General features: G+C 50.0%; 1 protein-coding gene across 9 annotated transcripts in view; it reads left to right on the top strand.

Moving 5' to 3' along the window:
• RASGRF1 (Ras protein specific guanine nucleotide releasing factor 1) overlaps positions 1-26,004 on the top strand; it is a 320,023-nt gene that overhangs the window by 195,053 nt on the left and 98,966 nt on the right. For all 9 annotated transcript variants that reach the window (XM_073996501.1, XM_073996502.1, XM_045395885.2 and 6 more), the window contains 2 exons: positions 18,125-18,231; positions 24,218-24,365. In XM_073996501.1, coding sequence (XP_073852602.1) covers positions 24,252-24,365 — 114 coding nt within the window. In that variant the 5' untranslated portion in view covers positions 18,125-18,231; positions 24,218-24,251. The remainder of the gene's footprint in view (positions 1-18,124; positions 18,232-24,217; positions 24,366-26,004) is intronic.

Here is a 26,004-nt window from a genome sequence, read left to right as displayed (position 1 = left end):
CTGAGCTCTTCATCCACAAACAGCATGAAGACTGGCTGGGGACTGTTATTCCTTGCTGTCTGTTACCAAAATACATGGAGAAAGAAAGAGAATTAACAGCAGGTGAAAATATGTCACAGTCGCGCCAGTGATTTTTGTGAAGGCGGCTTTTGTTTCTGCTTGGGTGGGAACTTTGCAACTCTGAATCCCCTGAGCATTGATGGGAAGCGCACCAAGGCAGGCATCCACGCCCCACAATCCGGTTTCCCTGGAATCTGTGGGAGCGTGGAGCCAGTGCCCGTGTGCGTGCAGCCAAGAACAGAACTCAGCCCCCTGATGTTTATGCAGGAGCACTAGTGACGCGTGGACTTGAGAGAGGTCCAGAACACTGCCAACGCCCAAACACTTCCGTGAGGGCGACTGTCGTGCAGGGAGCAGCTGGGAGGTGTGGGCACCCCCACTCTCTGTCCCCGACTCAGAGAGGAGAATACAGCCCCTCACACACACAGCCTTCATTTCCAGCCTCCAGTCTCCTTCACTGAGGAGTGATTTTGCCCCTGATAGTGAGGCAGCATAGAGAATTTCCAGCCATTGAGGCCCAACGTTAGATCCTGGCTCTAAATCTCGGCTCTGCCACCTCCTAGCTGGGGAGGCTTTTAAGTTCTCTGAGTCTCAGTTTCTCCATCTCTGTGTTAAACTACATGCTGTTTGGAAAGCCCTAGCACAGAACAGTAGGTGTTATCAGTAAATTGTAGCAGCTGGGGCTTCGGCTTCCACCTTTATGACAAGACTGTTCCTCACTATAGCAGTGACCTAGGTCCCTGGGGTCTCTCGCAGGCTGGAAGCAAGTCAACACTGAGCCCTGACCCTGCATATGAAAATAGGATGGAAATCTTAGCTCAAAGAACCTGCGAGTTCCTGAAAAGGTGTGAGCAAGCAAGCCCCTACCAAAGGACAGGTGATTGCTGTGGGAGCTTCCTTTATCCCTGTGGACAAACTATCACCAAGCCCTGTTAGTTTTTCCTCCTGGGTATATCTCTCAGAGCTGTGCCATCTGTCCCTCTCTTCCTCCACCACTCTGGTCCAGATTGGGATCACCTCTCACTTGGACTCATCTTACGCAGTGGCCTCCTGACTGGTGTGTTGGTCAGGGTAGGTTGGGTTGTGCTGTAATAACAACCAACCCCCAGATCTCCATCAGCACAACTAAGACTCATCTCTTGCTTGTGCTTTACGTCCCATGCAGCTGGCAGGAGGCCACTGCTCATGATGATCACTCAGGGACCTGGACTGGTAGAGACTTGGTCCTGATGGCAGCCTCCATGGTCCCCTCCACTGAGGAGAGGGAGTGTGACAGATCTCTCATTGGCTTTTCCCAGAAGGGATCCACTCTGAGCGCAGTTTACTAGACAGGGTGAGCCACCTGGCTTGATTTCAGAAGAGGTGCAGAAGTGCAGACCTACTGTGTTCCTGGACACAGAGCGCCAGAGAGGATATGGTGCTAATGGTATCCACTGTCCCCACACATGCGCTGTGCCCCCTCCTCCAGTCCACTGGCCTCTCTGCAGCCAGAACCACCTTTCTAAAATGCAAATCTGATCATCAGGAACACACACAGTAGCTGAAGAGAGGTTTTATGGTGGTTTCATGAGGACACGGATAGTGTGTGGTGTGAGTGTAAGCTCAGAGCTTACAGGGGCAGGATCCTTGCCTGGCCTCCCCTCCTTTCATTAAGCTCAGTGACTCTGTCATTCTTGACCAAGCGTCACAGAAGCATTTTGGCCACAAGGCTTCCCTAGAATTAACAAGGGAGAGGATTTTAAAGGTTAAAGTGTCCTCCTGAAATGTTAACACTCCATTGACAGCCTTCACTCAACAGAGATTTACCAGTACCTCCAAGGAGCCAGGCCTATGCCTCCTTGGCGCTGGGAGGATGGGATGAACAGCAGGGACCCTCCCTGGAGGGGCTTGCCATTCAGTGAGGGGACAGTCTGTGAACAGACAGTGACAATGCAGTGTGATCCTTGCTGGCACACCAGAGAGCCAAGGAGGGGTGGGAGCTATGGGACTCCAGTGAGGGCACTTCCCCCAGCCCCAGGGTGTGGGGGGGTGATTAGGGACATATAGGCTGCAGGGGACACCAAAGCTGCCCTTTGGACACCAAAGCCTGTGTGCTATGTCACAAAGCTCAGGTCTTCCCGGGCCCAGTGTGGAGCCAGTGCAGGGCTCTGAGTGAGAAAGGGGTGGCTATGATCTGTGTGTTAGGAAGATACTGCAGAGTGAGAATGAACAGGAGAAAACCCATCTGGAGGCAGGAAGCCAGTTCAGAGGGAGCTGCAGAACTGAGCAGTAGCAAAGGCCTGAATTTGGGAAGTACCATGAACACTAAAGATCTCCCCTCCACTCCCATCCCAGCCTGTGACTCAGCCACTGAAGCCTGCGCTGTAGTAGTGGGCCACTAAAACCATCCAGAGCTCAAGAACCTGAGACTCTGCAGCCCCATGCCCTCTGCCCCATGCCCTCTGCCCCATGCCCTCTGGGGCTTCCCACATACTGGGTTTGGGGCGGCAGTGGGAATGTCAAATTCTCATCCCATGAAAACTTCAAGTGTTGTCTCCACACCTTCCAAGCCAGCCACCCATTCAGATAAAACACCTTTTCAGATTACAGAGTCATTTTCCATGATTAGCATTTCATTTAACCACCATAGTAACCCTGCAGTTACTGTGGTTCTACATAAGAGAGGCACATCCTCATTTGACAGAGGAGGCTTGAATAGACAGAGTTCATTCTCTTCACAAATACCTATTGAGTGTCTATTTTGTGCCAGGCACTGAGCTCTCACTGCTAAATGTCAGAATCTTCACCAGGCCTCCCGGTTCTAGGTCAATAAGGTCAGTGGACATGAGGCCAGTTGTTAAATGAGGTAATTTATACCCTAAAGACTAGATTTTACTAATCCATCAAGGCTAATGCAATTTCTTTCCCCTGAAACATGAGATAATTATTTTCCAAAAGATACTTCCTAGTGGAGCTTTTTTTTTTTCGAACTGGAAAATCCAACTCAGATCTTAAAATAAAGTCCTTTCAAAATCAGTTTTAGAAGAATGAATGAATTTTTGGTAACCTTAGCTGGTGTTCCAAAACTCCATATAGAAATTTAGAGAAACCTGATCAAGATGAACTTTTCTTGCTAGACTATATGAGTGAAATATAATCAACTTTGTTTAGATGCCTCTTGGGCTTTTAGCCAAACTCAAGAAATTAGTGAAATCATTTGGAAGAACCTGTTCACATGTAGTTCTCAGCCTGCCCAGTTTCCCTGTGCCCTAAGCCTGCTGCTGCCCTCCCACCCCCTTTCCTCCTCAATGGGCCTTCCTGCCCCCTCACTGCACTAGTAGCCACCCCAGCTCCCTTCACTTCTGGTCACATCTGCAGGCAGCAAGGAATTGGGGTTAGGGGGAAGGGCTGGTGTTTCAGAAGGAAAGCCAGTATTGGGTGGGCATCAGTGAGGAGAAGCAAGTAATTACATCTTAGTTTCCTGGTAGCCTGAGCAAGGAGGGAAACAGGCTGGTTATGAGATAGTCATTGCCACATGGAAAGACAAAGTCCAGTTGCTCAGACAAGAGTACTTGTGTCCCCGGAGCTTGCAATATGGGGGACCAGCAGGGAAATGATGATGACCTTAAGGGTAGAGGCACTGCCAGTATAGGGCCTGCCCCCATGAGCAGCATCTGCTGTCTCTTAGGGGTGGCTGAGCATGCTCAGTGAAGACCACACTACAGGAGGCTTAAATGGTGGGGTCCCAGGGAGGAGTGTCCTGGTGTCCAGATAAGACAGTGTGCAGCTTGGAGAAGCCTGGGGAATGGATGGGCAATTTGAGCCTCTTAAATAGCCATTGCCTTCTTTTATTTTAAATTTTAGGATTGGTAATGCATTTCAATAGCTCAACATTCAAAGAGACAAAAAAGTATACAGTGACAATGCTCCTTTAATGACTCTGTTCACTTCCCTAGTGGCCATTATACCAGTTTCTCATACATTCTCCCAGAGGGATTATATACATACACACACACACACACACACACACACACACACACATACATGCAAACATCTGTCTGTCTATATGCATGTGTGTATAATTATATAAATTGTAACACAGTCTGCACCATGTTTTTCTATTTTGTGGAGAGGATTCTCTGTGAGTACATTGATCACCATTCTTTTTTATGGCTCTATAGTATTCCATGGTGTGGATATGCTATCATTTTTTTGACCAGTCTCTTCTTGAGGGATATTTAGGTAATTTAAAGTCTTTTGCTTATTAAAGTAAATATCCCTGCACATGGGCCATTTCCAACCAAGTTTTTGACAGAAGCTGAAGGGCAGATACATCCATACTGAAGTTCGTACCTTCATTCAGCAACTATGAGAAAGGGGGCTGTTGAAAAGGGGAGGGCAGGCTGGCTAAGGCATCATCACAGATTGAAAGATGTTTGTGCAGGACCAGCCAAGTGTAACAGCCACTAGGACCCTGTTTCATCTGTAGCCATGGCGCCCAGGTCCTGAAGCAATTTACATTAAAACAGAGACCCTTCCGCAGGCAGAGACCCTACACTGACATGGGCCCCCAGGCCTTGGGTCAGGCACAGCCTCGTCCAAGGTTGATTCTGAAAGAGGGGGGCTTTCAAGGGCCTCTAAGCCCTGAGGTTGCAGTCACTTCCTGAATCTCCTCCCACTTACTTCCTCTCAACTCCCAGTGAGGCCAGGCAGGGAGGATGAGTGAACACGTTGCATGGCACCCAGGAGGTCAGTCTCTGGCCGCAGGCCTCTTCCTGGGCTGGTTTGGGGCCCAGAGTGACGTATGGCTCAGGCCCTAAAGACTGGGAACCTGGACAAAGACCTGAGACAGGCACTGAGAACAGGGACAAAGCAGAGGTTCTAGTGCAGCCACCAGGGCCCAGGAAGACTCAGACTTGAGAACTCAGAGTCAGAGTTTGGGCAGAAAGAAGCCAGTTGGAGCTAGGAAGGAGGTCACGAAGTGGGGTCCTGACCCTGTGTAAAACCACAGCTCTGGTTAGCTGGCCCTAACCGGAGCAGCAGAGTGGGACCTGGTAAGGGGTGGGATCAGCCAAGAGTAGTGGCATCTATCCCCGAGCCCACCCCACCCACCCCTTCTCTCAGAGGAGGCAACAAGCAAGAGGCCCAGGCAGCAGGTCTGAACTCCCGAAAGCAGGATGAATTGGAGGGGCAAGGAGATCAGAGGGGACTGTTTGATGGTCCAGGTGGGTAATGATGAACCCCTGAAGCAGGCATGGCAGTGAGGATGGGGGAAGGCACAGATTCCAGAAATACTAGAGAGGAAAAACAGATACAACTGGCAGCCAGTGACACAGCGGGAATAGGAGAGAAGCAGGAACTGAAGATGATGTGCAGGATGCCACAAACGCCGACTCCCTATAACCCACTGATCTTGCATGGCTGTGGCCGTTCTGGTTATGAGCCCCTCCCCACCACGTCCTCAGGATGGCGGCTGGATCCTACATTGTGTGTGTGTGTGCAGGCATATGAATGCTCATGCATGTGTGTTTTCTAGTAATGTGCCACTGCTAGGTTGATTACACCCATCGTTTGACCTTGTAAATGAATCCAGTGGTTTACAAAACACTATTTCAGCCTTTTCATGAATGAGGAGCTCCCACAATGTAGTCCTAAACAACCCCGTGAGGTGGGTAATATTGTCCCCATTTTGTGAAAGAGGAAACTGTCCACAGAAGTGAAGAGGTGTGTTGAAGACCCCAAGGCTAAATGATAAATAATACATTTGAACCCAGGTCTGATGACTCCAAACCCTGGCAGACCCCACAACCCCAGGGCCCCCAAGTGGACTCCCTGGAACACTGGTTTTATGGAATATTGATAGCTCTTCCCAAAAAATGAAAACACAAATATTCCATGGGGGTTCCAGAAAAGGCTCCTTATGGAAGGACTGCTCTGTGCCCTGTCAGCTCTCCCTGAAGAGGCACAGATGACTTTGATGAAAAACAAGTCCCCCCAACCCCTTCCAGCCAGCTCCATTGCCCATGCCTGAGGGGTATATTCAACACCACCCACTTTGTGGCTTTTGCTATTAACCAATTAATAAGCTGGGCTCCTGGGCAGTAGTGACAAATGCATTCAGTCACCCATTCAGTCAACCAGGGCTACCCTGTGCCCCGGCCAAGGCATGGTGCCAGGCTCCAGGGAGAGTTCTTGGTCGGGAATCATTTCTTTGAAAGGAACAGGAGTCTTTTGCTCAAAGCAGCTTAAGCAAGAGAGGACTATCCTGGAAGAAACACAGCGGTAATTGATGGAACCCAGGGAGAAAATAAATGTCTGGGTCTCCATGGCCTGAACACCTCCACCTGGCCTTGCCCCCACCACTTGAGTTCCATCACCTCCTCTTGCCACTTTCTCTGAGACCCTTCTGCTTCCTTCTTGGTTTCTTACTTGCACTTAGAGCTCAGCACACGCAGCTCATCAGCCTGGTCTCTCTGTGCCACTATGCCACATTCCCAGGAGCCCCAGATGGGTGACCCCTGGTACACGTCCACTGCTGCTCCAGGCAGTTGCATCCAGGACCACGGGCCTCTGAGAGGGCATGAGGGGCAGGGGAGAAGTCCTGCATTTCTAGTATGACAACAACCACGTTGCTCCTCCCTCAGGGATTCCAAGCTCTGGGTGATTATAACCAGCTGGGGGGTTTTCAAAAAGACCAATGCCTGCAACCTCCCCTCCCCTCCCCACCCAGCACTCTGTTTTAATGGATCTGAGAAGGGACTTGAGCGACGGTACTTCTTTAAGTTCCCAGACATTGCTACCGTGTAGCCTGGATTGAGACTATGGGCTGTAGCTGGAAAGATAATCAGAACATCATTATGAGTTGAGAATGGCCTTGATGGCGCAGGATGGGGTGCTATCTGAGAGCCCCTGGCAGCTTGCCCATTAGGAACCACCATGCCTTTCTGAAAGCATGTATACAGCTGGCATGCGTGTTGTCATTGATGGCTGCAAAGTGAACCATGTCTGGCTTCTAGTGGAGGCTAAATACCGGTTGAATTAATGAACAAGAAATGACTTGGAAAGTTTGGCATGGGAATTTTCACTCTAATACCACGTGTATAGAATTGACCAAGGCAAGTGTTGTTGGTCCTGTTTATCAGAAAGGAACCAGGGCTTAGAGAGATGAAAAGGCTGCCCAGAGTGCCCAGCTCTAAGCAGCACTGCCAGACCCAGACTCAGCTATGGAGGCTTCTACCTGCTCCTCTGTCTGTAGGGGAACCAAACATCCCAGTTTGCTCAGGACTGTCTTGGTTTTAGTACTGAAAGTGCCATGCCCCCGGGAATCTCCTTAGTGTCAGGCAAACCCAGGACAGTTGGTCACCCTACTGTCAGTGGTTGTCCAATGTTCCATGTTCAGTGCAGGGGCTGCAGGGGCTGCAGGGGCTGCTGGTGAGTTGGGAGAGGCAGGAGGCAAAAGAGAGGCTAAGTAGGTGGGGCTTCACACCCCCAGCCCCAGCTTCCAGAGGGGAATTAGATCCAGCTCCAGACTGACCTCGGGTAGCAGGGGCCATTTTGCAACTTGGTTGGGCAGGAGAGGCATACTGGGGCCAGGAAGCACATACTGGACAGGAAGGGCATACTTGCGCCAGGTATGAGCTGGAGCTCATACACCTCCAGGCCAGCTGAGGCCACAGGTGTGGTTCCAGAACATTTCCTCCAGCAAAGACAAGGGCCCGCAAGTGAGTCTAGTCGTGGCACAACCCCAGATGTGATTTCTGGGTACGTCACAGGTATAGTTTGTGGATCAATCCCTTTTTTCCTACTAAGGCCCCAGGCGAAAGTCTAGACTAGCGAGTAGTTCTCAACCTTGACTGCGCGTTGGAATCAGCCGGGGATGCTATGTAAAACTCCAATGTCCAGCCATGGTTGAGACTCGCAGGTCTAGGGATACTCAGCAACCCAGGTCAAGCCTCAGGAGGTCCAGGCTCCATCCCTGCACCTGGGAAGGCCTTGGAATCATTGTGGATCTGTTACAGTGATTTTGATACCGCCAGTATTTCTCGCTCAATCTTAGGACTCCTGGTAGAATCCCAAATCAGGTTATCCATCTCTTACTTCAGGTCTAGGGAAGCTCTAGGTCCATCTTTGATTTTTGTGGAGGCCCCAGGTGGAGCTCTGGGCCCATCTCTGCAGCCCTGCAGGAGCCTTAGAAGTGGTTCACCAAGTCTTACCTCTTCTCTAGCAAAATCGGGTGTGGCCCATTGGTGGTTTCTTCCTCTGTTGCATTTCTGGGGAATCCCTGAATGAGGCTGTGTTCTGTTCATACAACTGCGGTTGGACCCCAGTGATGGTTCTGTGAATCCCTGGATGCATTATGAGGCCTGGGTGTGGCTCTGAGTTGGCCCCTGCAGGCTAGTGAGGCTCATGATAAGGGTCTTTCTATACATCCCATGGCACCTTCCAGGTGTGGTAGTGGACCTGGGCCTCCCGCCCAGGTGAAGCTCCACATAGGATATTGGCCCTGCCCTCACAACCTGGTGAGTGCTCTGGTAATGCTGAGGCTGTCCTTGCAGTCCTAGGCTAAGCCAGGTTCAGATGTATCTCCGGACTATAAGACTCCCTATCACTGACCCTCACATCAGCTGCCTACCCCACCCTAACCTGGCTCCAGTCCAGTTCAGGGAAGAGCCTTAGCCCAATTTCCCCACAGGTGCCAGCTTCCCTTAGAAGGAGCCATGGGCTTATCAGTTCTCCTTGAAGCATGAACATGTAAGGAATCACCTAGGGTGCTCTTCAAAATAAATCCCAGTCGTACCCCTAGGGATCCTGATTCAGAAGGCCTGCTAGTACTTGGAGATCTACATTTTTAGCAAGCGCCCCAAGGGATATGGAGTGGACAACGGGGATACTGAAGTAGGAGAAATGCATTTTTACATCTACTTACCTCTGAGGCAACTGTAGATCCGAGCCTGATCCTGGAAAACTGGTGATACCCAGCAAGACTGAAGACAGTCCTGGCCCCGAATATAGTTTTATCTCAAGTGATGGTGGCTTGTCTTAAGCAATGCTTCTCATATCTCAGGGTGCAGCAGGATCACCTGGGGGGCTTGTTTCAAAACAGAGGTCTGGGGTGGAGCCCAAGAACTTACATTCCTAACAAATTCCGAGGTGATTTGGGTGCTGCTGCTGCTCCAGTGACTTTAAGGATTCTCATGGCAATAAGGGTGGTGGGACATTCTTGGAAGAAAAAGAACCACAGTACAGGCAGCATTCCCAGCACACATAACTGAGAAGAGGTGGAGTCCAGGTGTTCCAGGGCAGCCAGTCTTGTCCCCATGCCACCCCCAACCACCTGCAGCCAGAGCCTGAGACGCCACCTCTAGCTTTCCACCCTCAGTGCAACTCAGCGGCACCCCATGTCTGCTAGTGCCATCCTCTGTGCTCTGCCATCTCTGCTTGGCCTCACACCTCCTGCTCACCTGTCCTTCATGGCTTCTGCTTGTTCATAGCCCTTCTTGTCTCTCACAACCCCAACTCCTAGTGGTCTCCTTGCAGCTTCTGATGATACTGCCAACCAACTGCCTCTCCTCCTATTTCCTAAGGCAAACTCCCAGCCTCACTTCCCTGTTGGGGCAGTTTGGAGAGCCCTTGCTCTACCTGGCCCCAGTCCAGCTTCCCCACAGGAACCAGCTGCCCTTAGAAAGAGCCATGGGCTTATCAGGCATCATGACTCCCCTGTCCGGACAGTCTGGTGAAGGGCTGCAGGGGATGCTAGATCTGCTCCAGCAACTCTAGTGGGCCTGTGAAGATTTGTCATTGAAACTTGGATGCGGGTCCTATATCTGAATGTATCCTATATCCTTGATCACATATAGTGAGTCTTGATCACATCCAGGGCCCGGGGAATGTGGGCATGAGGCTCTCTGTTGCATTGGAGAGTCCTAGGGTGTCCCTGGGACTGACTCCAGAACAATGCTGTTGTTCTGCAGAGGAATCCAACTGGGATCCAGGCAAGCCTATGTGGTCACATTGTTGTGTCAGGTGTGACTCAGGTCCTATCCTGTGGTCACACTGAGGCTCTCGTGTTGTGACTCTGAGAAGCTCTGGGTAGCTCTGGTTGGTCTCAGCATCATTCAGGGGATGTCCAAGTTGTGATTCTGGCCTCATTACAGCAGCTCCAGTGTTGCCCCCAGTGAGAGTCTGGTTTTCACTCTGCAGCTTTGGAGGGATCTGTCTCTGGCCTCTGCCCAACCTTATAACTCTGAGGAAGGCCAGGTGGGAGTTCAGCTTTCAAAGGTGACTCGGGTCAGCCTGAGCTCTGAACCAATACCAGCTGAGGTTATGAGACTGTCTCAAGAGCTCTGGTGCTATGCAGGGTCATTGTTTTTCCATGGAAGAAATTGATATTAAGATGATTTATCAAGAACTCCCAGAAACCCCCTAACTGCTCCAGACCACCACCCTCTTGAGGTCCTCAGGCAGTTGCTGGCAATATAATGCTCCTCAGTTCTCTGCAGCTATCTCAGAGCTCCAGGGAGCTGGGCTGGCCTGACTGAGGCTTTGGAGCTTGGGCCTTGAACCAAAGCAGGCCAGTGGCTCCTCCTTCCTCCCTAAGCTCATTTCCCAATAGCAGATGGTACTGCTCCAGAATCCAGAAAGCCTCTCCCAAAATACACCCAAACCAGCCAGAACAGATCATAGGGACAGGAGAGTGAGTCTTAGGGCCAGAAGATATGTGTTCAGACTTCTAGGACAGGGGGAAGGAGTGGGAGCCCCTGCCCCTGGTACACTCAGTCACAGCCTGGAGAAGAGGAAGGAGCCAAGAAAGGGGAAACTAGGGGGCCCCAATATGGGGTGCCGCTTTGCAGCTGGTACCACCCTGACCAGTTAACTTCACCTGCCATGTGGAAAGAAGCTGGGAAGAGTGGGGAGGGAAGACTTGGAAAGGGGACACAGAGAAGAAAGGCAGGAACAGAAACACAAAGAAAGGAGGAGACAGCTGCAGAGGGCCAGGCGCAGTGGCTCACAACTATGATCCCAGCAATTTGGGAGGTCAAGGCGGATGGATCACTTGAGGGCAGGTGTTCAAGACCAGCCTGGCCAACACGACGAAACCCCGTCTCTACTAAAAATACAAAAAAAAAAAAAAAAATTAGCCAGGCATGGTGGCACACACCTGTAGTCCCAGCAACTCGGGAGGCTGAGGCAGGAGAATCACTGGAACCCAGAAGGTGGAGGTTGCAGTAAGCAGAGATTGTGCCACTGTACTCCAGCCTGGGCAACAGAGTGAGACTCTGACTCAAAAAGAAAGAAAGAAAGAGAGAAAGAGAGAAAGAAAGAATAAAAAAGAAAGCTTCAGAGAATGCAAAGGAGAGAGACAGAGAGAAATGGAAAGAACAGAGAGGAAAGGAAATGATCCCTTTCCAGGCTCAAAGATCCAAGAGGTAGGGTTTTCCTAGAACTTTGGTCTATCCATGCCAGAGGCAGCCCTGCTCCTTGTTAAAAGTGCAATAATGGGAGATAGCCTTGCAGTGGGTCCTGAGACCCACCATGAAAACAAGGCTTCAGGCTCAGGCATGTCCAAGCCACCATCCATCTCCCTGCATATTTGCTCCTTGGGAACACAGCAAGAGCATCGGCAGCCCAGCCTGCTGGAGACCAGCAGAGGATAAGAGGTCCGAGTGTCCCTTGGGGAAGGTTGCCCTGAGCCTTGACATGCTCCTGTACAGCCACCAGTCACGCACAAGATGGGCAATTCAGATCCTCAACAACTTTGTGTCTATTTCCCTGAAGTTGCCCTTAACTTCTAAAATGGAATGGGGCCTAGAAGATCATCATATTTTTACCCCAAGCCCATACCAGCCAAGAAATCACCTATGCTTTAAAGTGGCACCCAAGCTTGCCAAGGAGAAAGTTATAAAAATATTAATAAAATAAGAAGCATAGTGAACATGCATTGGATGCTTGCTTGCAGGCACCAGAATTATCTCACTTGACTCTCACAACAGCCATGCAAGGAAGGGACTCTTCTTATGCCCATTTTGTAGATGAAGAAACTGAGGTGAGAGCCATCCAGTGACTGGCCCCAGGTTACACACCTAGCAAGTAGTACCAACAATAGCGTTTCCCAGATAACACAATGCCACCTACACCTGTCATTTGTTGTCATCTGAAACATGAAGGAATATTAACTTCCACCTGCTTAGTCCACCTCCAATTATTAAGGCCACTTCTTTATCTCAAAAGGAAATCAAGTTTCCCAAATAGAGTCTCCCTTTTTTAAAAAACCCCAGACAGAAACTAAGGCTGAACGGAAGCATTTGTCTCCCTTTTTCCCCAGTTATATGCTCTGTCCCAGTCAGGGGAGCTGCCCAGATAGGGGCTGGGTGGAGAGTGGGCTCCTTGACCCAAACTGGACCACAAAGCTGGACTATTGCAACCCTGAGACTCCCATGTGCTCTCCATCTCCAAAGTCCCAGAAGATCAGTGGGACACACAAGCATATCCCAGACCCAACCTCACACCTGTGGAACCAAATGCGTCCTGAGCAGAATGCTAGCACCTGAGCATTTCCCAGGCAGAAGCAAGGCACCCCGAACATTACTCCCCAGCCCCTGCTGCCACTATCCATGGACCTCGTGGGGACATCCGGGGTTGGGGGCTTCCACCGTCTTCAGGTGTCTGTGTCAGCTCATGGCAGGGAATCTTCCATTTGGGTGAATGGCGCATAAGAGCCTCATAAGGGCCAAGGTTTTCTGCAAGTGCCGTAAAGTGTAATGGTGAAAGCTAGGTGGTGGGATATGAGTTTTTACTGTAAAATAATTGTAATGTCTGGGAATGTTTAAAATTTTCATAATAAAATGTTGGCAGTGGGTGAGGAAGGTAGACAAAGATCAAGGCCTTTTCAGCCCAGGCACCTCAAGGACCCAATAAAAAGCAATAGGAAGTCCCTTCTTCTGCCCATTTCCCCCAAATCTTTGCCTTCCCTTACTTAAGAAACACCAGCATTGATAGTCTTTACTTTTCTGATGCCATCACCAAAAAATCTCTTTCTGTCCAACTGCTGCAGCAAGACCTGCTTCCCCTGGAGAAGTCTGCCCAGTCCCTCTATCCTGGCTGGAAAGCAAGATAAAGATGGGAAATTGGTTGGCACAGAGAAAATTCTATCACTTATATTCCTCACTCCCAGGGCTCCGCTTATTTGGGGTGAGCCTACATTGGGACAAAGACAGTGGTTACAGATCCTCACTAACCAAAGACAGCAAACAGGGTCTTGCCATCCCCATAGGGGCCTGTGTCCCTGAGAGATGCAGCAGTGTGGCTGGGATGTCACAAGTGCCCAGAAAGGTTGCTTGCAAAATCATTAACAAGTGCAAGAGGGGTGAGGACCATCATGAGGTCCTGGGTGCCTCATCAGGACATCATCAGAACCCCAGGGTGAAGTATTCATGTGTCTGTTCATTCATTCATTCTTCAGCTATTCATCAGCATCCACTCAGTACTAGGCTCTGTGCAGGGTTCTAGAGTTTCCAAATAAGCAGGTACAAGCCCTGGCCCTGAGCAGTCCAAGACCAAAGGGTCAGCCAGGCTGTGAGGCTCCAAGGAAGGAGGGGCCTCAGGGACAAGTCTTGTAGGTGAGGGGAAGGATGGAGTGCAGACACCCCCCGATCCCCAGCCTAAGCCTGGCCAGGCCTGAAGTCCAGGAAAACTCTTTTCTGAGACCTGAATCTCTGGCCTGTGTGTTCCCTGGGGCCCAGGGAGGGGTCCTTGCCTGGCCTCTGCTGGGGTTCAGCCTGCCAGGCTCACACTTAGACCACACTTAGGCCACACACCTGACCTGACAGAGAAGAGGGATGGGCCAGAAACATACACAGCCTCTGAGAGCTACAGGAGAGATTGGGAACAACCCAGGGCCTATTCAGAAGTGCAGGGAAAGACCCAAAACACATCCACACACATCCACGCATGCACACTCTCATTCATATTCTCCAGACAGATACATTCATAGATGGATAGATGTAAAAGCATGTGTATGTATGTATGTGTGTGTAGATATATATACACACAGATCTATATATTAATATATATTTTTACATTTATATGTGTGTCTCTGTGTGTGTGTGTGTGTGTATATATATATTTATATATATGAGCTCAAAAAGACCTTGAGCCCAGCTCATCTAAGTCCCCATTTCATAGATGAGGAAGCTAAGAATGACAAGGAGGAAGAGACTTAGTTGCCCCCGAGCCACACTGTCTCAACTGTAGAACTGACACCAGATAAGACCCCCTTTCCAGTGCTCTTTCTGCACCCAGAAAGCCACTTGCCCCCTATTAAGTTTTGTCCATTACAGTGAAGAGAACAAACAGGGTGAACAGAAGGGCCCTGGGCTAAGAGTCAAGCCATTGTCGCCCTAGACAGCAATCCCAGAGACACCTCACACCCACCTCCAAGCCTCAGCCCCCTCTGTGAAGTGGGGTCATGCCACCTCCCTCCACCGTGGTTGGGCTCCCTCAGGAACACAGTGACAGTGCCTGCAGGGTGACAGGCACACAGCAGAGCCTCACAAAAACAGTCACCTTCCCTTTTTTTCCCCACACCACTGGTTGTGTTTTAGGTTTTCCTGCACATAGGTTTGGAGATCTGCATTCTCAGTGAGTCCCTTTCAACTCTCTAAGCTCCCATTTTCATAGCATCTTCCAGGAGCCTAGAGCTCATCCTCTTTCTCTAGACGTAGTCTTTGGTCTTTCCCAGTGGATTATACTCTGTATCTCTGTAGGCTTCTCCCTCTCCCACCCCGCCCCCACCCATCTATCTCTATCATATCTGTCTCTGTCTCTCTCTCTGTCCCTACCAGTTCCCACGTAGAGCAAAGTCTCATTTACTTGCTACGCAAAGTCCGGATTTGTGCTGATTCAGAAACTCTGGGTGGAAGCTGACTTTCCCTTAGCAAACAATTTCTACAAGTCAGTCGGGCAATGTGGTTGCATAAAACAGATGTCAGGGGGCAGGTTTATAAGCACAAAGGGAACAAACTGCTCTCAATTCATTCGAGGCACTTATATTCCAGCTCAGGCCTCCTGCAGCAGCAAAAGCACCATTGGGCAAAGGCAGCCCAGGGTTCTGGCTTCAGTGATGCTGTTTCTAGCCTGGTGACCTTGGACAAATGACTGTGTCTTGCCTCAAAACATCCCCAACTAAATGGGAATAACAGACTTAATTTCTAGGGCAGTTGTATCTCTAGTCAGCTGATGTGTACAAAGAACCTAATACTATGCCTGAGGCGTGGTAGGGCCTCCAGTTTCCCTTCTCCTTAAGGTGGAGGCCCTCACAGCTGCCTGAACTGCAGTTCCTCTGGCCAGGAGCCTGAAGTGGCTCTGGACTCTCCCAGAGCTCACCCTGGACCCTGGAGCCTGTCTGTTATGCCTCACAGGGAAGCTTCTGGGTCACACCTGTCCTGAAAGCCATCCCTCCATAAACTGGCCACTACACTTGAACTCCAGGCTCGTCAGTCACTCAGGGTCTAGGCAGTGTCCCCCATCCCAGGAGGACAGCAGATGCAGGATGCTTGTTAGGAGACTGTGGCAGTAGCCCTGGAGAAAGGTGGTGGGGCCTAAGCTAGGGCAGCAGTGATGGGGTCAGAGCGAGGTCACACAGATGGAGTAGACAGGCAGACGAACTAGCAACTATTGGAGTGACAGGAAGGGAGTGGGGAAAGCCTCTGGGTAGCCTGCGGCCAGCTTTCTGAAGCCTCCAGGAGCCCCGTGCCTGGTCTGCAGGACAGAGTTGGGCATCATCACCTGTCAGAAGTTCAAGGTCTCTGATGACTGGGTTCAGGCCTGGAGGGTCTTCCTGGCATCCTTCCTCACAGTTAGGTTTCCAGCAGGGGTGAGGCTGCAGGGGATTCCAGTACACACGGGTAGCAGGGAGCCATCTGCTTCCCCACTCAGGAGGGCCAATTGGGAAGACTCTGCGAGGAGTGAAAGCCCTCAGCCAAGCCCATCACGCCATGCAGCTCTGAGTCCCCTGGTGACCCAGTGGGGAAGGAGAACACTCCTGCTCTGCTCCCAGCAATGGGCCCCTATAGCTCTGGGACATTCCCCTTGGGGCTCTAAGGAGACCCAGCAACCCCACCGTGCCTATATGTAGCTGAGTGCCTTGTTTCTGATTTGGGACTCTGAGTCTCACCTGCCTACAGGCTCCTTGAGGTGGGGACTTTGCCTTTTTGTCTTTACATCCCAGGGCCAAGCCCAGGGCCTAAGCAGGCGGCAGTTGCCCAGTGCAGGTGTGTCATCCTGGCTCCTCTGCTTTCCCGCTGTTTGACCTTAGGCAAGCAGCTCAACTTCTCTGAGCTTCAGGTTCATCAGCTGTAACACAGAGAATACCTGTTCCGCTTGGTGATTGTGGAAATAATGAGATCATGGGAGACAAGCATTTGTGTGTTCATCATCTCTCGAGAGATGGCGAAAGTGCTAGGTAGCCGCCTGCCACTATGTGTCACCTGCTTCCTCCTCGAGGGGGGCGGGTTGCCCACTGGAGCCTTTCAGATTCAGTTATTTGAGGCTATAGCTGACATTTCATTCTATAGCCCCAGTTATCTGTTTCCTAGGAAACAAGAGACAGACATTGACTCTGTAACAACTCTCTCTCTCTCTCTCTCTCTCCCCCCCTCCCTCCCTGTCCCTCTCTCTCCCCCCCACCACACTCATTTCCCCCGCCCCCTGCTTCACATACACCCGGCTGCCACCTAGACTGACAATTAACAAAAATACATAAATGTCAGCAGAAGCTAAAATTAGTTTACACACTGCACCTTGTGCTGCTGCTCCCTGCCACCTGGACACTGAGGGATGGAGGGACGGGCACCCTCTCTGGCTCAGTACCACACCATGGCTGGCCCGTGGTGCATCCTCTGAATGGCAGACCTAAGGACCCCTCTCTGTACCTCACCCCCTGCCTCTCTCCTCCCCGTTTCACCAGGACTAGGCCCAGGCTGGTCCCCCAGCACTTCGTTTGTCTGTCTGCTCTCTTCAACGAATCCCTCTGCGTGCAGAACTGGCCCCTCAGAGCCCCTGCCCCTTCCTCCTGCCAATGTCCCAGCCCAGTCTGACTCTCCCAACATGCCCAGTTGCTCAAACCAGAAACCTGGGCTTTGTTCCTGCTGCCCTCTCCTCCCACGGCTCCTCCTCTCAGCTGCACCCCAGCCCCTGCCCACCTGCCCACTGGCATCCCTGTACAGCCCCCTCCCCCTCCCAAATATGCTGTGAGCTCTGGACACCAAGCTGTCCCCATGCTCTTCCATTCAGCTGAAATAAAACCAGAACCAATGTCCCATCCTCTGGGAAGCCCTCCTGATCTCCCTGGGATAAGTCAGTGGGTGACTTGCTCTGTGCCCCCACAGCCCCTTGTTCTTACCTCCATGACAGTAGTGATTGCACCACATTAATTATAGCAATTACAGTGCTTACTAGGTGCCAAGCATTCTTCTAGGAGCTTTACATGTATTTAACTCATATAACAGTATTGCAGATGGGTGTCTATTGTCTGACTCTTCTGCTTCCCTGAGTCCTTAAGGGGCAGGGCCCATGGTTGACATGGTTCTAAGTTAGTCACCTACACCCAACACAGAGGTGGCTTCCAGTGGGCTCTAATAGGGACCGTGTCTGTTTACTCATCGCTCTAACCCCAGGACCTAGAAGGGCACTTAGTCCATTTTTGTGCTGTGAGTTAAATACATGCTGCATTGAATTAGTACCCAATTCCCAAAAGGATGTTCTAATGATGTGCTTTCTCTGCCTTCCCATCGGCGTGCCTGATGGTTTCAAACTGGGTTTTTTGCAATTTGTTGTCGAACAGGGCTTTGTGTGTTTCGTTTCCTTCTTACAATATCCTAAGCATAGGTTCTGTTACATGGTACAAAAGCCCTTTTAATCGAGAATTGGAAACTGCTAAATAGAATGGCATTCTGATTATCGCAAACAAGGAATCTGTGCCTAGCTGATGTGGCAGCAGGCCCTTTGCAAAACAGCTAGATTGATTGCAGGAGTCTCTGTTGGTCCCATGGACACTCTGGTAATTGGAGATGTCTTCTTCTTGGTACAGCATTACTTCACGGTGAACTTCAGCCATGAGAACCAGAAAGCCTTGGAGCTGAGGACAGAGGACGCAAAAGATTGTGATGAATGGGTGGCAGCCATTGCACATGCCAGGTATGTCTCCTTGCCCAGGGCAGGAAGCCCCCACCCCATAGTCCAGGCAGAAGAGACCAGACCCAAGGGCCCTTGAACAAAGCCAAGCCCCATGAAGAGGAGGGCAGGGGAAAGGAGGAGAAGAAGCATCTCTTGGCAGGGTCCACCCTTACAGCCTACACCTCTGAGATGAGCCTCTCAGTGCCACAGGGAATGAGAGGCCGTGAGTATTGTAGCTCCTACCCTGTTCCCACACTAGTTACCTCTTTTATATTAGTGGAACCAAGTATTTGGTTTGGTTAAAGGATTTTTTGGTTCCTGAAGCCTAAGTCCTCCAACATTCTGACCCAAATGCAGCCATTCATTTGCTGCATGACCATGAACCAGTCCTCTCTGCTCTCTGGACCTTGCTTTTCTCATCCAGAGACTGACATTCTAAACCTCTCTGAACTTTGACACTCAGGGATTCTAGGCCTGCTCCTTGCCTCTGCTCCAGCAGTAAGTGCCCCCTGGAGGGAGACTCCCTGGGCCAGGAGAGGGGAAAGACAAAGGACAATAGGTACCACAGAGACAACAGGGGCTCCAAGCTGAACGGAGTCCCTTTTGGGTCCTAGGGAAATGATGGGTTTGTGAGTCAGGATGTGATTCCAGAGCTGACAATCGCCTGGCAGAGCTGAGCATGGTTAGGGGCAGCAGCACCCAGACTTTCCCTTCTGGGCAGTGGATCTTTCTACCTTAGTGAGTAATGGTGTTTCTGTATCTGCTGCCTAAAAAAATGGAAGCTCCTGAGGGCAGGGATCAGATGTGATTCTTTGCATTACCGAGGCCTGATAAATGCGTAGACAGAGTGCCCAGTAAATATGGGTTAGAGGAATGCAAGAATGGATGAATGGTTGGAGGATAGATGCAAAACTGGTTGTTGAGTTTATATATGGAAGATGAATGGTGAATTAATGGAGGATACATGGATGATGCATGGACGAGTTGAAAGTATGTGTGGATGATGGATGTATGCTTGGATAGATGGATCCTAGGGCCCCTCCTTGAGCCTTGGGTCAGACTAGTTAACCAGAAGCCCTTATTATGACTATAGCAATGACCTTGGCCCTGAGATAAGGCCACCTCTAGTTCTTTCCTCAAGGGGTATCCATTCTAGCTACAGAGACCAGGTTGTCACATATGAACCAGTAGTCAGGCCCAGTGCACAGTGCTGGGAGACAGATGGATGCAACATAAGTATTCCCTCAGGTAGACATTAGATGTATGCACAGATAGCTCTGGTGCATGAGGCTGGGTTAAATACAAAACAACATGAGAGAGAGACATTACTTCCATCTGCAGGGAAATGGGAGAATATGAGGAAGCTGGAAATAGGGTAAGATTTGGCCTGAGTAAGGGGATTGGGAGTCAGACTTAATGGGTTAGATTGGTAGCATTGAATGCTCATTTCTCCCCACCCCCCACAAAAAAAGCTTTAAATAAAGGCACTGATACAGGAAAGATAATTCCAAGAATAATGAAGAGGCAAAGTCTGGGTGTCATAAAGTGATGAGGTTGGCCAGGTGCAGTGGTTCACACCTGTAATCCCAGCACTTCGGGAGACCAAAGTGGGCAAATCACTTGAGGTCAGGAGTTTGAGATCAGCCTGGCCAACATGGTGAAGCCGCATCTCTACTAAAAATACAAAAATTAGCTGGGCATAGCGGGGGATGGTAGGGGAGCCTATAGTCCCAACTACTCAGGAGGCTGAGACAGGAGAATTGCTTGAACCGAGGAGGCAGAAGTTGCTTGAACCGAGGAGGCGGAAGTTGCAGTGAGCTGAGATCGCGCCATTGCACTCCAGCCTGGGCAACGGAACAAGGCTTGGTCTCAAAAAAAAAAAAAAAAAAAAAAGAGAGAGAAAGTAGATGAGGTTGGACCGTGGACCGTGGGCTGGAACCAGACCATAACTGGATCTTGAATACTGCTGAGATGTTTGACCTTTCCCCTGTGAACAGTGGGAAGCCATCGAGGGTGTTATACAAGGGGAGTAGCATGATCAGAACTATGATCTGAATTGGAAATTGCTCATGATGTGGAGGATAAAACTGAGTGAGGAAGAACCCAGATGCAGGGAGAGCAATTGGACCTCAGTCTCCTAAGCACTAAAGTAGAACCAAGAGCACAGTTATTTTAAGGAGCAAATGAAATTATTTATGTGAAGGGGCTTTGTAAATGTAGAAGTATTATAGAATTCTAACTTTTACATGCTAATAACCAGGACTACATTGATTTAGAATCTCAATCAATAAGAAAAATTTCTAAAGGCAATGAAATACCAATACTTATATAGTAGAGTGGCTAAAATGGTTAAGACAGAAAATACTGAATGTTGAAGATGAGTGGAACAAACATGACTCTCATCTAGTGCTGGCAGGAGGATAAAATGGCACAACCACTTTGGAAAATTGCAAGGCTGTTGCTTAAAAAGTTAAACATACATCTGCTCTGTGACCCAGCAGTTCCACTTCTTGGTACTTATCCAAGAGAAATGAAAAAATGTCCATAAGAAGTCGTATGCAAATATCCCTTAGCAGCTTTATGCATGATAGTCCAAAACTAAGAATAGCCAATGTGTCCATCAACAGGCAAATGTCTAAAGTCACCTTGGTACATGCATGCAATAGGATGCTGCTCAGCAGTAAAAGGAACCAGTTACAAATGCGTGCAACCTGGTGGATGAATCTCAAAATCAATTTGCTGAGTGAAGAGTCAGACACAAAATAGTACATGATATTTGGTTCCAGTTACATGAAATTCTAAAATAGGCAAAATGAGCCTGTGGTGATAGAAATCAGAACAGTAGTTGCTTCTGGTGTAGGGATTGACAGGGAAGGGCATGAGGGAACTTCCTGGGGTGATGGAAATTTCATCTGGATTTGAGTGCATTCATTTATCAAAACTGATCAAACTGCACTTAAGACCTGTGCTTTCTACAATATGTATGTTAAACCTCAAATTTTAAAAATGAATGATATATATATTTTTTAATTTTAAAGATAGTGTTTTAATTTTCTATTGCTGCATGAAACTCAGCAGCATGAAACAACACCCATTATTTTACCTCCCTGTTCTTTGGGTCAGAAGTCCATACTTGACTGAGGTCTCTCTCTGCCCAGGGTCTCATAGGCTAAAATCGAAGAGTCATAATCCCAGCACTTTGGGAGGCCGAGGCGGGCAGATCACGAGGTCAGGAGATTGAGACCATCCTGGCTAACACGGTTAAACCACATCTCTACTAAAAATACAAAAAATTAGCCAGGCGTGGTGGCGGGTGCCTGTAGTCCCAGCTACTCGAGAGGCTGCGGCAGGAGAATGGCTTGAACCCGGGAGGCAGAGCTTGCAGTGAGCAGAGATTGCACCACTGCACTCAGCCTGGGAGACAGAACAAGACACTGTCTCAAACACAACAACAACAAAAAAAGAGTCAGTGAGCTGGGCTCCTCTCTGAAGGCTCTGAGAAATGATCACTTCCAGGCTCGTTCTTGTTGTTGGCAGAATTCAGCTCCTTGTAGCCATGGGACTGAAGTCCCTGTTTCCTTGCTGGCAGCTGAGAAGGGGAGTGGGGGGCACTTCCTAGAGGCTGCATACTCCTTGCCACATGGCCTCCTCCATCCTCAAGCTAGTAACTCTCCAGCCTCAGATTTCTCACTGTCCCTTCTACAACCAGCAGAGAAAACGCCCCGCTTTTAAAGGCTCATGCAATTGGATCACAGCCACCTAGACAATCTCCCTGCTTTAAGGTCAACTGAGCCACATTGACACAAGCTGGTGACAGGAGAAGCAGCCCTGCAGGGCAACTATGCAACGGTGCATGCCAGGCAGGCAAGGCACTCCTCTCCTGCCTACCATGGACAGGATAATTTTTCAAGCAATTCACTAAATTAAAGACTGGCTCTAAGAAGCCAATAAAATAATAATAATCCAATTGACATCAATGCTGCCAAGCCTGTCTGGGCCTCCAGAGCCTGACAGAATGTTCTGCATCTGAGAGTGTCTGTCTGCTGTGCAGTCTGTCCAGCTCTCACAGTTCATCATGTGCTTACGATAACCCAGGGAGGGGTCCCTTCAGCCCATTTGACAGACGTATGACCCAATGTCACACAGGACATGGGTGCCTAAGTGAGGGTTGTAGAGTCCCAGATCCTGGCTCCCAGTAAGCTGGGAGCTCTGCAACTGCCAGGTAATGCAGATTCAACACAAACTAGAAGCCTTCCTCCCCAGTAAAGGAGCAGCTGGTGATGGAGACCACAGACCTGTGAACAAAAACCTCTCCATATGCATCATCCTTTTGGAAGCCAGGGGCACATGTCAATGGGACAGTGATGGAATGATGGGACAGGTTGATTGTTTGCCTTCTTCCTTTGTCAAGCCCTGGGGCCAGCCCACTGGCCTCCCAGGAATGTCTCCCATTCAACATGGGGGCCAGGGGAGTGACATGGTGATGGTCGCAGAAAGGGAAATCGAGGCACCTTCCTTAGAATAGTCAACATCAACATCAGCCATCCTGGCTGAGCTGAGGCTTGTTGAGCAGTGCCTGGGACAATAGGAGCTATCGTGCTCTTATCTATGGAGTTGGCCATAAGACCAGAGGGGGACACTGTAACTGTAAGCATCACTGAACCCTCAGACACTGTGTGTGTGTGTGTGTGTGTGTGTGTGTGTGTGTGTGTGTGTTTGTATCAAGGGAGACACTGGCTGTCTTCCACAACCATATTAAGTATTTTTACATATTCCCAACTTAGTTTTTATTTACATATATATAATAGATACTTCCTATGTACGAAAAAAGGCACTGGAGTATATTAATATCATGTAGAGACACAATGTTCTCTCGTGCTGTATGTACAATATTCTGGTATTATGGGATGCCTCTGTGGGGGGTGTGTGTTTATGTACAGCAAGGTACAAAATGCAACATCAAGTGCATTTTACAGTGTATGTTTCAGTGGAGAGAACTGTATGCCAAACCAGAAGATGAAACCACTAAAGGAGGCACAAATGCACTGTCAGGGGCTGGAGCCCAACTCTAGCTCCAGCTTTGACACTCATGGACTGTGATTTGGACCTCAGTTTCTTCATTTGTGAAATGAGACAGCTGGTCTTTTGTGATCCCCAAGTTCCCTTCTCTGAGAGTCTCTGAGTCTGTAAAGATCACGCCTGCACAAGGGAGGATAGAAGGATTAGAAGGATAGGAAGGAATGGAAGGATAGGAAAGATAGGAAGGAAGGAAGGATAGGAAGGAAGGGAGGGAGGGAAGGAAGGAAGGGAGGGAAGGATAGGAAAGGGAAGGATAGGAAAGGAAAGGGAAGGGAGGAAGGAGAGGAAAGGAGAGAAGGATGGAGGGAGGGTTGGAACGAGGGACAGAAGGAGGGAGGGAGGCTAGCAAAGCAGCCTGCAGATGAGGTGGATGCCTGTTTTACAGCACTCTGACGGGGTCCATTAGTAAGAACAGACTAATGAGGCAGCTGAATTTTCACACCCGTGGGGTGAGGGGAGGTGTGGTGGTACAAAACAGACTCCTTCAGCCTCTCAGCTGAATTTCCTTTGCAAGGAAAAACAATTAAGTCTCTTGAGAAGTTGGAAAAACTTAAAAACCTGATATTCATTTTCATAACAGAAGCACAAAATCTTATTACACTTTAATAGGACAGCATTACAAACTAAAGGATTCTCTCTTCTAGCCCTGTTATTTATCTTTAAAAGTGGGTGGGAACAAGAACGCAGATGTGCTTTCTAGAGCAGACTCGCACTCGGGCCCACCGCCCCACCTTTCTCCAGCTGTCTCCCTGCCTGGACTGCCCCCAGCTCCACCCTGCCAAGCCCTCTCACTCTGCAGGGTGCTGGGAGTCAGGGCCTTCTGCTAAGTGCAGGTGGGTGGGTGAGCCCCTCTCCCGGTCAGTGCCCTGCTTGGTTCGCCAGAGGACAAGGAGTCAGCATCTTACCTGCCATGTCCATCTGTCCACAGCTACAGGACCCTGGCCACAGAGCATGAGGCATTAATGCAGAAGTACCTGCACCTGCTGCAGATCGTGGAGACGGAAAAGACCGTAGCCAAGCAGCTTCGGCAGCAGATCGAGGATGGGGAGATCGAGATCGAGCGGCTGAAGGCAGAGGTGACTGCGGGCTGGCGGGTGGAGAAGGCTGGCCAGGGGCCCAGGCCCTAGGCACAACATCTTAAACCCTGGGCTCCTGCAGGATCGGGGAGCCACATGACGGGCAGGGGAACCAGCTCGCAGATGCAGTTCTTCCAGGCTCCAAACTTAAGATGTGGTAGTACTGGCAGAATGAGAAGGTCCTGTGGTCAGACTGGGTTTAACTCTCACCTCTGCCACTTACTGACTGCAACCTGGAACAAGTCCCTCAACGTGCCTGTGCCTCAGTTTCTGCAGCTGTAAAACAGGGCTTTCTATAAACACCTGACAAGGTTGTGAGGATTGAGTGAGATTACCTATGGGTAAGCTCCTAGTTACTGTGTCAGCAACTGTATTGACTGAGCATTCTGCGTTAATAGCCCAAGACTCTGGAGGGCGCAGGGTCACTGGTAGGTCACTAGAGTGTGGGCTTCTGCTCAACTCCAAGGCAGCCCCTTCCCTCCACCCATCTTGATGAAAGCTCCTGCAGGGGCCCACCAGCCAGCATTCTGGAGGCGGCATTGTTGCCAGACTAAGCTTCTTGGCACCTGGCTTCCCCAAGTGTGGGCCGTGAGGCAGCAGCATTGGTTTTACCTGGAACAGAATCTCAGGCCAGGCCCCAGATCTTCTAAATTAGAATCTACAGTTTCACAACAGCCCAGGTGATTCCATTTACATTAAACCTTGGGAAGCACCAGCTCTTAGTCCCTTAGATGCCCCTCACTAGCTATCAACCCCGACACAGAATGATCTGATCATCTCTTCCCCCGTCACCTCACCAGCATGCTCAGAACCATCTGGCCATATCACACAAGGACCATGGACTCTGCACTGAGGAGGGGAAAATGAAAACACAGACTCCTGAAGTCAGCTGGGTATCCAATTTGCAGGGTCTGATGCGAGGTGAAAATGCAAGGCCCAGGCCAGGGAAGTCATTCTCCTGTCCCACAGCCTCCTGACCTAACTCATGGCAGACAGGCAGCACCCAACCTCAACCTCCAGCCTGCCCTGCCCCGACTGCCAGGATGTGCTCAGTAGCTGGACTTGGGTGGGCAAGGAGCTCCCTCTGAGTCACCCATCTAATGCACCCTGGCACTGCCAGCCTGTAGCACCGTGGGGCGCACACTGGCCCCCAGCCTGCACCTATGCCCAGGCACCTGCTGAGGGCCAGGGGCGATGGTAGACTGTGAGTCTCCTCAGCTGACTCAACCAGTTGCTCCCTGAGCAGATGGTAGCAGAGGTCTTGGGGCCTGGGATGCCAGAGTGTGAGGAATAAGCAGTCAATAACCCATCCAAGTTGCTGAGAAAGCAGTGGGAGGTAGGAACATGCATGAGCCAAGGCTCCAAGACCCTGTGGTGTGCTCATGGTCCCATCAGAGTTCACTCACTAAACACAATTCAAAGAGAAAACTATTTTAAGAATTTCAACAAAAGAGCTTGAAGTCCCAAGTGCAGGGCCTTCTGAACATAGGAGCCCATCACACCTGCTAATCCAGCTCTGCCTGGAATGTTCAAAGATCTAAAGCCAACAATTCCACCTTGTTCCGCAGCAGCCAAGCCCAAAGTAACATCAGCTTGCAACCTCAAGGTCAACAAAAATTCCAGATTCTACACACCTCTG

This window comes from Macaca fascicularis, chromosome 7, assembly GCF_037993035.2.
Source record: "Macaca fascicularis isolate 582-1 chromosome 7, T2T-MFA8v1.1".
Taxonomy (NCBI): Eukaryota; Metazoa; Chordata; class Mammalia; order Primates; family Cercopithecidae; genus Macaca; species Macaca fascicularis.
Note: the sequence above shows the minus strand (reverse complement) of the source record. Positions and strands in the feature narration are given on the sequence as shown.